Here is a 12,569-nt window from a genome sequence, read left to right as displayed (position 1 = left end):
CTCCTCACTCTGTACTTATCCTCACGGTCTGAGTAAAAGCGAATTACAAAGTAGTCAATAAATGTCAATGAGGATTGTCCCCACTGGAGATGAGGAAATCAGAACTCAAATAACTTGCTCAAGGTCACAGACCCGAGCAAGGCATGAACTCTGACCCAGATCTTTCTGTCCATAGCACATGCTTTCCAAGATATTTCTTAGTGCAAAAATGCTAATATTAGCCATCCCTCCCTAACTGAATAAATCTGGGATCAAATAATCAAATAACCTGGAGCCAGAGCAATAGTACAGTGGGGAGGGTGCTTGCCTTGCACACAGCCAACCGGGGTTTGATCCCCTGCATCCTCTATGGTCCCCCGTGCACTGCTAGGAGTTATTCCTGAGTGCAAAGCCAGGAATAACCCCTGAGCACTGCCGGGGTTGCCTGCATCAAAAAGCAAAAAAAAAAAAAAAAAAAAAATCTAACAATACTGTCTGACTTTGCTCTACCATGAGAGCAAGGTCAAGAAGAAACAACCCTTTCCACATACTAACCTACCAAATCAAATGACTCGAAGGCAATGTTAGGACAAATTTCATGTCTCTGCACACAGTCTTTTTTTGGGGGTGAAGAGGCTACAACAGGTAGTGCTCAGGGCTTAACCCTGGCTGTGTGCTCAAGGACACTCCTGGTGGGGACAGGGGACCAATTGGGGTGCTGGGGACTGAACCCGGGTTGGTCATGTGCAAGGCAAGCATCCTACCTGCTGTACTATCTAACCACCTTGCAAAACAGAATATTTCAAAATATGAACTTCACTCTAAGATGTATGACTTAAATTTAGGCAATGTGGTTCTCTTAAAAAACTTAAGCTAGTTTTTTTTTCTTAACCTTTCCCTAGTACAGCACTTAAATTTTGAAATTTCTTAATCAAAGTTGCACCCCTTGATTCAAAGTAGGTTCCAAAAGTCAAGAGAAGAGGGTTTAGAGAACGTCTACAAATGTTGGTTTGCATTTTTAATAACAAAGTTATTATTTTTAATAACCTGACAGGGGCTCGATAGTAAAGAGAGTGGTCGGGCGCTCGCCTTGCAGACAGCTGACTTCTGAGAATGGATGCCCTGATGGGTCCCCTGACTGGAGTGATCCCTAAGAGGAGAGCCAGAAATAAGCACAAACAGGTGTGCCGCCCCCCAGTAAAAAATTTTAATCACAAAATATACACATGACATTGAGCCTTTATGAAGAAAAGGCTGCCTAGATAACCCTGCCTAGAGTTATCAAGTTAGCCGTGGGGGGGGGGGGCTGGGGGGGAATCACCTGGCAGTCAGAGTCAATTTTCTAGATGATTCATTAACAGGAGAGTCAAGGTCAAATAGTCGAGACACAACCCTCCCACCCGCTAACGGTCCTAGTACTCCACGTGCGGCTCGCACAAACACAAGTGTCAGCTCCCACGGCCCGGATCAGAGTTCAGGGAGGGCCGGATGACACCGACGCGCTCGGCCGGGAGCGGGGCAGAGGCTCCGCCGGAGCACTGCGGCGACATCCGGACGGCGAGAACTTTCACCCACTTTCCCGCAACTCCCCCGCCCGCGGGTGGGAATCACGACCCCGCCGGACGGTCCCGCGAACCCCGCGAGGAGATGACCAGGAATCGGGGCGCGCTCGCCGTCCCACGTCCAGGCGAGAGGCCACGGGTACCGGGGTCCCGTTATCCTTTACTCTGCGGGGTGCCCCCCTCGGCCTCTCGGCTGCCTACACGGCCCCACAGGGCGCCCCGGGGCCGATCACGGGGGACGAGCTGTTTCTCTGCAGCCCGGGCCCAGCGGCCGCGGCTGCAGCTGTCCGGCGGGCGGCGGGTGCTGAGAGATAAGCGCGGCCTTCGGGCCCGGGGCCTAACGGCTCCACGCCGGCCGCGCCCCCCAGTCACCTTGTCTTCACCTTGAGGAAGAGAACCCCGGCGGGAAAGGCGCTCGACCCTCGAGAAGGGGAAATGAGGAGCCTCCACTCGCCCCCCCGGCCGCTGCTGCACGGACCCTCGCAGCCCGCGGGGCGGGCACGCAGCCGCGGGGCGGACGGAGACGGGGACGCCTTGACCTCGGGCCCCAGAGGCGCGGGCGCGGGCTTTGGGCCGCGGCAGGTCGACGAAAACTTGGCCGCAGGTCGGATCCGCCTCACCTGGCCTCGCCTCGCCCACAGCCGCAGGCACAGCAGGAGGCACCCCGCCCCCGTGAACCCAGAGGGCCCTGAGTCCGCTCACCTGCAACCGGGTCACCAGCAGGCTGTAAGGCGCCATTTTGTGCACTGACAAAGATTAGGTCGCGTGAAAGTGACGTTCCACACGGAGCATTTAAAGCCTCCAGGCGCGGGGGCGGGGCCCGAGGTGCGGCGTGTCACGGCGGGGGGGCGGAGCCTCCACCGGCGCCAGGGCCCTGAGCGCTGTGGGCGGAGCTCCCGCGAGCCGAGTGGCGGTGCGAGAGCAAAGAGCGGCCCCAAAAAACCCTTGCGACAGTAAACACCGAGCATGAAGATTTCTTGAAGTGAATTTTTCAGTTGTTTCTTCCACCAAGATCTGGAAAAGACGTGTGTGTGTACATATGTATTTTTTTAATTTCCTGCACCTGCCAGGACCTACTTCCCCTAGTAACTCGTAAAATTTGTCTTGGGAACCGCAGGACATTGCTCTCGCGAGAGCGAACGGGGTTTAGTGCGAGAGAGTAAAAGTTGATGGAAACCCAGAGGGCCAATCACGGGGGAAAGGGGGCAGGAACGATGGGGGTTAAAGGTCGGACGGAAGTTCATAGAGCTTCCGCTGGCCTGCGCGAGCGGGAGGGATGGCTAAACATCATCCGGACTTGATCTTTTGCCGCAAGCAGGCCGGTGTCGGTGAGACTGTTTCCTGTCCTCGGGCTGTTTGGCTGGAGGTGGAATTAGGGGCTGGGGGTGGGCGGGTGGCGAGGAGTCGCCACGTTCCCCTCCAACTCTTCCTTCGGGTGTTGCCATAGTCGTGCCCCGTTTCCCGCCTCGTGGGGCGGGTTGCGGCGCGCGGGTTTGTAACTTGAAAAGAGGGCGGGGCCCGTGAGCCGGAGCGGGAGGCGGGCGGCCGGGTCAGGTCTGGGGAGACTTGACTCAGGGTTGGGGAGGGGTTCTAGAACGCGTGGGCGCCCAAGAGAAAGCAGGGCGCTAGGCGCTAAACCTCGCACGCAGCCTGCCGGGCTTCTGTCCCTGACACCACATACAGTCCTAGGAGCCCCGCCGGGACTGAGTGCCCAGCGCGGCCAGGCGTTGAGCCCTGAGCATCACCGAGTTTGTTCCCAAATCCAAAAGAACGGACGGGTTTGGTTGGGATCGTGGTTTCCTCGTGGGACTCCCCCCGTCCCCCCTCCTCCCGGGGTCGCTGCAGCCTCTTGCTTCTGACCCCCACCCGGAGCTCAGGAATCAATTCTGTCGAAACCTTAGGACTAATGGTTCTCTACCGTTTCGAATCTTGCAGCCATTGGAAGACTGTGTGAAAAATGTGAGTGGAGCACACCCTTCCAAACACGCCGCTCGTCCAAGTGGAGCCAGCGGAAGGGCATTGAGTAGATGGGCCAGGAGGCATGTGGACACAGTGCCAGGCCCCCGCCATGAGCGCCCCTCAGCACCCCATTCCAGTTTGCGATTTCTGTTTTGTTTTACAGCACTGCTTAGAGTGGGGTTTTGGGGCCCCGCGTGGGAGATCTAGCCCAGGGCTTGGCATGTGCGAGGCCTGTTCTCCACCCCTTGAGCACGTCTTTGTATCCCTCCATACACGTGTGTGGCAGTGTGTTTAGATTTAGAGGAAACTTCTAGCTTTGTTCCGGAAGTAGTTTGATACTTCCCAGTGTTTCCAGAGTAATTACACATGTGGGTCAGTAGCCAGGAGCTGTTCTAAGCTTTCCGGTTAGTTGATCCCATATTATTTGGGGAGTGAAGTGGACTAGATGAGTCAAGTTTGGTGACACCAAAGTAGATGGCCCAGAAGTCTAATGGGAATGCCAGAGGGAGTCCACAGGGTAAATCACTTGCCTCATATTGGCTCCCACGGATTGGTCTCCAGCACTTCACGATGCCCTACGCAAAATAAAGAGCTAAACAGAGGAATAGCCTGTGGGGTGTGGTCTAAGGCCCCTCCCCTGACCCCCCCAAAACGACTAGTGAGCAGGATGTGGCTGGGTGGCAGAGCACATGCCTTCCATGTGTGTGGGCCTGGGCTCCATCTGTGGCATGCCAGAGGAGACCATTGTAGTTCCCCCTGCCGTGAGCGACACTGAGGAGGTATCTGCACCTCATCATCATTTCATTCTTTCTTTCAGGTGATGGCAAGTGTGTGATCTGTGACTCCTACGTGCGTCCCTGCACCTTAGTGCGCATCTGTGATGAGTGTAATTACGGCTCTTACCAAGGGCGCTGTGTCATCTGCGGAGGCCCTGGCGTCTCAGATGCCTACTACTGTAAGGAGTGCACCATCCAGGAGAAGGATGTGAGTGTCAGCTGAGAGTTCCAGCCCACCTTGTTTACTGGGGGCTCCTCACCTGCTGGTGCTCAGTGCCAGAGGGACCATATGTGGTGCCGGGGGTGGGATCAGGGTTGGCCATGTGCAAGCCAAGCGCCTTAACCTGTATGATGTCTCCAGAGCCCTCCTCCTTTTAGTTTGTAAAATGTTGCCCTCTGCGGCCCTACATTTAGCTCATTCTCCAGGTTATCCTTTCTTTACATTCTCTGAGTGCACTTTGGCAACAAGGGCAGAAATGCAAGAGCACTAAGTTGGGGAACCCTCTCTGTTCCTTTGGTGTCTATTTTTTTTTTTTTTTTAGAACCAACATCCTGCACTTAAAGTGCATGGTTTATTATGGCCACCCAGAACGTCTCGCTTCACGCAGTTGGGGTAGCTGTGGTAATATTTGAATTGAAAGTTGCCCAAAAATGCCTTTGGTGTGTTTGCTATTTATGGTGATGGTGGTTGTATTTTAGAACTTACTGCTCCTGGACACGGTGTGCTGGTTAGTTTGCACAGGTTGAGCCGTGTGTTGGCACAGGGGGCTTGCAGATATGCAAAAGGAAGGTTTGCCTGTTGTTCTTTATATTAAGGGCAGAGGGTGGGGTGGTTCACACCAGCGGTACTCGGCTTACTCCTGGTTCTGTACTAGGAAACAGTCTCGGGTGCTGGGGATTGAACCGAGGTCAGCTGCACACAAGCAAAGTGCCTGCCTGTTATACTGTCTCTGGCCATTGACTTACTTTCTTCTTAGGACGCCATCAAAGGAAACGTGGCCTACAGTCTGCGGGCTAGTGTAGGGCTCTGCTTACCTAATCTGAGGCATAGCAAAATGGACGTAATTCTGAGTTCCGTGAGCAGCCTTCTGGAGGGGTTACGTTGTCTTTGTGTTTAACTTCATTAAATAGAGTGTTGATCTCTGCGTTCCCCAGTATCGCCCAGCTTCTGAGTGGCAGTCCCAGACCATCTGACAAAGCCTCATGGTTTCCCTGCTCTGCTGTTTGTATCCTTGTACTGTGTGTTCTGGCTTGAGCCGGGGTGTCATGCACGTGCACAACCACTGAGGCGCCGGGGGGACCCCCCCATCCTGTTTTGTCTTTTGGGGGGCCACACCCACTGTGTTGAGCGCTTGCTCCTGGCCCTGCGCTCAGAGATCATTCCTGGGGCTTGGAATCAGGGAGTGCTGGGTGTCCCTCCTGGGCACGTAAGGAAGCTGGACTGTCTCTGTGGCCCCTCCTGTTGTCCTTTCCTGAGTCCCATTGATGGGGTGTGGCTGTGTGTGGAAACTCGACCACCTCAAGCTTCTGCCATTGGCAGCCTGTCTTCCTGCATGAGTGGAACGTGTCAGGCCTGAGATCTTTCTCCGAGGCTGCTCTCTAGGGAGATGAGGTCATGGGTATCAAAAACAATTGCCATTGATTTGAACAATTTGAACGCTCTCCTTCCCTAAACTCCCAATTTACGTTGACCATCGTGTTTCCCCTGATAGCTCTCCAGGGGGCCTTGGGGAGTGGAGCTGTAGTACAGCAAGTAAGCACTTGCCTTGTGTACAGCCTGCCCAGGTTTGATCCCCAGCATCGCATGTGGTCACTGAGCCCAGCCAGGCGTGATCCCTGAGTACTACCAGTGTCCAAAAAAAAAAAAAAAAAGACCTTGGTTTGTGCATTTCTTCTCCTGTTTCCCTGTTCCTGGTTTCTTGGTCTGTAGTGGAAGCGTGTCCCATGTGTTTGATGCTCCCTATGTCATCAGTATGATTCCATCCTTGGGTCTGGTACTGGGTGGGTTTTGGTAACTAAGGTAACATAGAAGCAGTGAAACTGATAAGTTTCTAGCAGTGAAGAGAAAGCGTTCAGTTTTTTTAAAAAATATTTCCCCTTTTATTTAGTTTTTGGGACACACTCTGGTAGTGATACTCCTGGTGGTGCTCAGGGGACCATATGGGATGCTGGCGATTGAACCTGGGTTGGCCTCGTGCAAGGAAAGTGTCCTACCCACTGCACTATTGCTCCGGCACCTTCAGTTCTTTTTTTAGTTTGTTTTTTTGGGTCACACCCAGCAGTACTCAGAGATTACTCCTGGCTCTGCACTCAAGAATTACTCCTGGCGGGCTCCGAGAACTATATGGGGTGACAGGGTTCAGACCCGGGGCTGTGGTAAGCAAGACAAGTGCCCTACCCACCGTACTCTCTCTCTCTCTCTCTCTCCAGCCCCAAGAGCATTTTCTAAACGTTTGCGTGGTTATAGGTTGAGTTCCTATCTGGCGGCAGCTTGGGATCAGAGGGTGCTTAATGTTAATGACTGTGTGATGGGTCTCCATGTGCCTGTGATCTGATAACCTTGGGATCCTTGGACCTCATTCTGTCTCTTCAGAGCTGGTCTAGATGTCATTTCCTCTACATCACGTTTCCGTAGGAATGTTCTAAGGATATTTGAGATGACAGCTGGTCTCACATTTACCCAGCGAGAGTTTCCAAGGAACACAAAGACTCCAGAGACATGATCCAGCCTCTCAGCCTTGCAGACGTGACGATAAGGGCCTGGGCTCTTGCCTCTGCAGCCGCCCCCCGCACCCCCAGCTCTGGCCCCTCCCGCCCCCGGCTTTCATGATTTACAAGGGACCCGGCGCAGTAAGCGGATGTTCCCACTTAGAGTCTCTCAAAGCCTCTAGACAATTCAGAAGTTGGATAATAACTGGGCATTGCCCTCAGCGCACTGATTGGTAGTTTCAAGTCCTCTGGACTACCCTTAACCTTTTGTGTCCCTTTGCTGCTTCCATTGAACATTTTCCTTAAGTTTCCCAACTAAAAACAGCAAAGCAACAGAAAGAGCTTGACCGAGGTGCAGACTAAGTATGCAGAAGGCCAGGGCTCAGCCCCGCGCCCTGGGGCCCCCAGAACACCTCCCGAAGCCTGGCAAAAAATAACAAGAAAAACAGAAGAAAAACAGCTACACTTTGCTTTGAGTTTTTTGTTTTGTTTTGTTTTGTTTTTGGGTCACACCCGGCGATGCACAGGGGTTACTCCTGGCTCTTCACTCAGGAATTACTCCTGGTAGTGCTCAGGGGACCATATAGGATGCTGGGATTAGAACCCGGGTTGGCCGCGTGCAAGGCAAACGCCCTACCCGCTGTGCTATCGCTCCAGCCCCTTGCTTTGGGTTTTTGTTTGTTTGAGGGGGCACATCCGGTGGTGCCAGGGATCACTCCTGGTAGGGCTCAGGGGCCATATGGGGTGCTAGGGGTGGAGCCGGCTGGCTCTGCGCCCTTCCCCAAACAGCAGTTACGAGCATTGCCCTGTCTCTGTGCGATACGGAAGACGAGACAGGCTTGGAGATGGGAAGCAGCTCGGCCCTCGGTGACATGATAGTTAAGTGGCAGATCAGTGACCGAAATGTGCCTCTGTCTCATGTTTTTCAATGTTTCTTCATTATTGCCCACCCACCCCCATATTCTCCCCAAGGCGAAAATTCGGAGAATCCTCAGGAGTCGGGTGCTGGTGAACTGGACCAGTGAAGGTGTTCCGCCCCTTTTAGGGTGTGTGGTTTAACTCAGGTCTCTCATTCTGCAGGACGGCCAGGCCGGGCCTCACCATCTCCTACTATTTTTGTCATTCTCTTAAGCACACACAGCAGTTAGTAGAAGCAAAAGATTGGGCACTCTGCAAGGTTCCTTGAGGAAGTTAGCGTTCCCTTCAACTCTAACTCACCATGGGGATGCTGGGTTCTGGGAAGCCATGTTAGGGGGCCATAGTCAAGTCTTGTGTTTAGTGGGATTTGGGGGGAGGGGACTACCCCTGGCTTTGCACTTAAGAATCACTACTGGTAATGATGGGGGAGCATAGGAGATTCCAGATAGTGTGCACGGCCTTACCCACTGTACTGTCTCTGGACCCCTATGGCCAAGTCTTGACTTGGCTGCTGGCCACCTGTATGTTGCCAGTATGTGCCTTTTGTTGAGGGGGAGATGGTTCTGGGGCTGCGGCTGGCAGTGCTGCAGGAAGAATACTTGCCTTGCTTGCAGCCGACCTTGACTTGATCTCCAGCACTCCGTATGGTCCTCCTGCCCGTCAGGAGTGATGACTGAGCATACCAAAGCCCCTCCCTACCCCGCCCCCCAAAAAAAAGTTCCCAGGTGCTGTTACTAAAGCAGGTCACCCACTCACTTCTGTCATCGTTTATAAGAACAGGAGGTCTGGGAACCGTCTTTAGTCCTGGTGGTCTTCTGCTCTCAGGTTTTCAGTTGTCTTTCGCGGCATTTCAGGTTGACACACATTCCCTTTGGTATGCTGTTCTCTGGTGTTGGGTTTTTGGGTTTTTTAAATGTTTCTTGAGAGTCATCTCTGGTTCAAGATAATTTTTTTTTTCTTGCCCTAGAAATAAAACTGATTCCTCCTCAGGAGAGAGATGCAAAAGCCTCGGTGCCCCTGGCGTTATTTAGGAGCCTGGAAACAGGCAGTTGTTAACTTGTGGGGACTCTTAGACATGAAGGGGCTGTAGGACATGGACCCTGAGCACTCACGGCAAGCCCGCTTCAGCCCGCACGGACTCTAGGACAGGAAGATGCTCTTGGAGCTGCCACGCTTGGCAGACGTTTGCAGGGGTGTGTCAGTGGCCTCTGCAGGGCTGGCACAGCAGTACTGCTGGTTGCCTGGCGTGTAGCAGACCGTGTTCGGACCTGGGGACCCCAATTAGTCCTCCACGCTCCCCAGGAGTGAGCCCTCGGGGCACGGCCAGGTGTGTTCCAAGAAACAAAAGCAATCAATCCCCTCCAGCTCTCCAGTGCTGCCCCTGCTCCTCCGAGTCCCCCCAGACCCCCGTCTTCCTGATCTGCCCCTCAGCCCTGCAGCTCTGGCAAGGCTGGGCACCCTGGGAGTGGGGACAGGGGACTGCGCAAGAGGGTAGGGGGTGCACTGGGTTTCCAGCGTTAAAAAATGAAATAGATGGAATCCTAGTTTCTAAATTTACAGGGGATCCTCCCCCGCCCCCCAAATACTCAGAGGAAGTGTTCCAGGAGCCCCAGTGGATTCCTGGAGCCACAGATCGTATCAGGCCCTGTGGATACTGGTTTCTCCTGTACATGCATGTCTGTGATCAAGGTTCCTTGTTCCTTTAGTTGGCAACAGACTACCAAGAATAACTACATGAACAGAACAATTTTAACTATACTGGATCTGTGTGTTACTATAGTTTAGGTAAGAAGTTTGCAATAGTAATATTCGTGGTTTTTTTTTTTTTCTACTTTTTATTTGGGATCACACCTGGCTGTGCCCATTCCTGGCTCTGCGATCAGGGATCACCTTTGGCAGACTCAGGAGACTATATAGGGTGTCAGGAACCAAACCTGGGTCTACCGTGTACAAGGCCAGCGCCCCTGTCTCTGTCCCTCCGACGTTCTTACAGGTGGTGTCCACTGTGTGTGTGGCTCACTGTGCTTTAGCCTCTGTCGCTGTCCCTGTCCTCTGAGCCGTGCTGAGTGAGGTGTGTCGCTGTTTGTGTTGGGCTCGCTGGGGGTTAGGAAGCTCTGTTCTCTCAGTGGGGGGCAGGGGGCGCTGTCCAGCGGCTAGTCATGGTGCTGCTCAGGAATGACCCCAGGCAGTGCTTGGAGCACCGCAGGCAGCCTGGCTGGGGATTTGAACCGGGGGCGACCACACAGGGCCAGCACCTGGGCCCCCTGAAACACCCTCCTTACTTGAGAAAGCCCCACTGTTTCCGGTGGACTGTTCGGGGCTGCAGCTGACCCCAGCAGGAGGCCAGCAGGGAGACTGCACGTGCCATGGTGCAGGCTGGTGTTGGGTTTAGGGACCACACGTGCCACCTGGCGGGGTTGTTCCCAGCCGGGCTGAGGACCGTTTGCCAGGGATGGAGCTGGCCTCCTGCGTGCAGAGCTTGTGCCCCAGCCCATTGCACGAACTCTCAGGCCCAGTTACTCTAGCACGCTGAAGGGTGACCGAATGCCAGGCCTGGCGCCAAGCTTGTTTATTTGCTGTTAGACTCTGAGGAGGTTCTAACATTGTCATAGTTTGACATGTGACTTAGAAAGGCCGGAGAGTACAGGAGGTAAGGTGAGGTCTTGCCTTGCAGACAGTCAACCCCAGTCTGAATCCCTCGCACCTCCTGTTGCCCCCAGCACCACCAGGAGTGATCCCTGAGCATTGCTGGGTGCTCCTCCCCCCTCAGAAAAAGGGAGGTGGCAGAGAATATAGCGGGTAGGGTATTTGCCTCGCCTGCGGCGGGTCCAGATTCAATCCCCGCATCCCATTTGGTCCCCTGAACCCACCAGGAGAGATTCCTGAGTGCAGAGCCAGGAGTAATCCTCAGGCACTGCTCGTGTGGCCCCAAAACCAACAATAAAGGTAAAGAGGGGTTAGTAAGTTGGCACCGGGACTGGGCCCTGTCCTGGGGCCCCTCGCTGCCCTCCCCAGGGCTCCATCTGAAACTCTGGCCTGATCCACCCCCTGGTCTCCTGGTCTGGCGTGTATGTCCAGGAAGTGACTTGCCCGCGGTTCCACAAGCGGTCACAGCTCTCTGCAGCACTCGGGCCTGCGAGGATGCTGGTTCCGCATTCGTGCCAGGACTTCAGTTAGGGTTTGAACGCTCCTTGGGGAGCTCGGCGAGGCGGGGTCCCGGGCTTGCTCCCCCAGCACACCCTGCTTCAGACAAGGGCTCACAGGGCCGAGCACGGGGCCTGTCTTCTAGAAGCTCGCAGTGCCAGTTAGGCGTGGCGCACTTTCCAGTGGAGGAGTGAGGTCACTGTGGGTGCGCGCCATCACCCCGCTTCTCCAACAGCAGCCTCCGCAGAGAGCACTGTTGGGGGGAGTCGCCAGAGACGCACAGGGGTAGTGTGGGGCCATCCTCACCCAGCCCCAGTTCTGTCAAGGTTCTATCCAGTAGGAGAAAGTGTCCGTGGCCTTTCTGTCATTCTGCAGAGCACAGCTGCCCACTGAGGGCTCTCGAGCTCATATGCGCAGGGGACCAGAGTGGACGTGCACGGGGCCCCCAGAGGCCGCATGATTGGGGCGGAGCCATAATGCAGCCGGTCGGGCGTTTCCTTACACATAGTCCCCCGTGAGCCCACCAGGAGCCATCCTTGATAACCACCGGGTGTGGCCCCAGAACAAAAAATCAAGCGTGCCTCGAGGAGGTCCTGAGCCTCGAACAGTACAGGGGTAAGGCGCCTGCACAGCGCCACACACACAGCCAGGGGTGGCCGCAAGACAAACCAAAGAAATAATTTATTTTCATATCTGGTTCAGGACTGGAGAAAGAATCAGTGCAGGGATTAAGGCCCTTGGCTTGCGCGTGGCCAGCCCAGACTCAGGCCCTGGCACTGCGCATAAGTGGGGCACTCCAGAACAGAAAGAAGTCATTAAAGGTAACTTTTCTCTCCAGTCCCTCCTAATTCAGACTCAGAAAATTTCTTATAATTTCTCTGTCCTGTTTTCCAGAGAGACGGTTGCCCAAAGATTGTCAATTTGGGGAGTTCCAAGACGGATCTCTTCTACGAACGCAAAAAATACGGCTTCAAGAAGAGGTGATAGGTGGGCCCCCTCCCTCCCCCCGCCCAGCTGGTGCAGCTGCCAGGACGACGCCCACCGTTGCCAACAGAGAGGGGGTGAGCCAGCGTGTCCCCGGAATCGCCTGTCCGTACCCAGGCGCCTGGCCCCTCCGTCCTCAGGATTGCGCGCCCCACACTCGGCACACATGAGTGTGGGCTTTTCTGGAACGGGGGCGGGGCGAGGATCGCTCTGGCACCACGAGCCCCTAAGACCAGCGCACACTCAGGGTTGATGCCTTCGGTTTGAGGGGGCGGCAATGAGCCCCCCCCCACCCCAGCCCCCCAGTGAGGATGTGCTCCCTTGGCAGCTCTCACGGGTGAACCCGCTGGGGCCTCGAGTCTGCACGCCACGCAGAGCCGTCTGCTCACCCCGAGACGCTGGGAACCTCCTCGCTGTTGGATTAATAAAGTGGGTGTTTCCTTTCTGGTCGTCATCACTGTCCTGATGGAGGGGTAGGAATTCATTCCAGTCAGCCAGGAATCTGTGATTCAAGGAGGTGGAGGGATTCTTCAGGCAC

General features: G+C 54.8%; 2 protein-coding genes across 3 annotated transcripts in view; one reads left to right on the top strand and one right to left on the bottom strand.

Annotated features, from left to right (window-relative positions):
* Positions 1–12,569, bottom strand: part of ACO2 (aconitase 2) — a 49,400-nt gene that overhangs the window by 29,107 nt on the left and 7,724 nt on the right. Inside the window, exon 1 of one of the 2 annotated variants that reach the window (XM_004610541.3) lies at positions 2,244–2,390. The exons of the other annotated variant lie outside the window; for it this stretch is intronic. Within the exon in view, the coding sequence (XP_004610598.1) occupies positions 2,244–2,279 (36 nt within the window). The 5' untranslated portion in view covers positions 2,280–2,390. Of the gene's footprint in view, positions 1–2,243; positions 2,391–12,569 lie in introns of those variants that run through there. 2 annotated transcript variants of the gene reach the window in all.
* On the top strand, positions 2,741–12,476 carry PHF5A (PHD finger protein 5A). Its single transcript, XM_004610540.2, has 4 exons — positions 2,741–2,869; positions 3,477–3,500; positions 4,318–4,484; positions 11,942–12,476. Exons 1-4 carry the CDS (start codon positions 2,818–2,820, stop codon positions 12,029–12,031), a joined length of 333 nt encoding a protein of 110 aa, XP_004610597.1. The 5' UTR covers positions 2,741–2,817; the 3' UTR covers positions 12,032–12,476.

Source organism: Sorex araneus, chromosome 6, assembly GCF_027595985.1.
Source record: "Sorex araneus isolate mSorAra2 chromosome 6, mSorAra2.pri, whole genome shotgun sequence".
NCBI lineage: Eukaryota > Metazoa > Chordata > Mammalia > Eulipotyphla > Soricidae > Sorex > Sorex araneus.
This window is presented reverse-complemented; position numbering and strand designations above follow the sequence as displayed.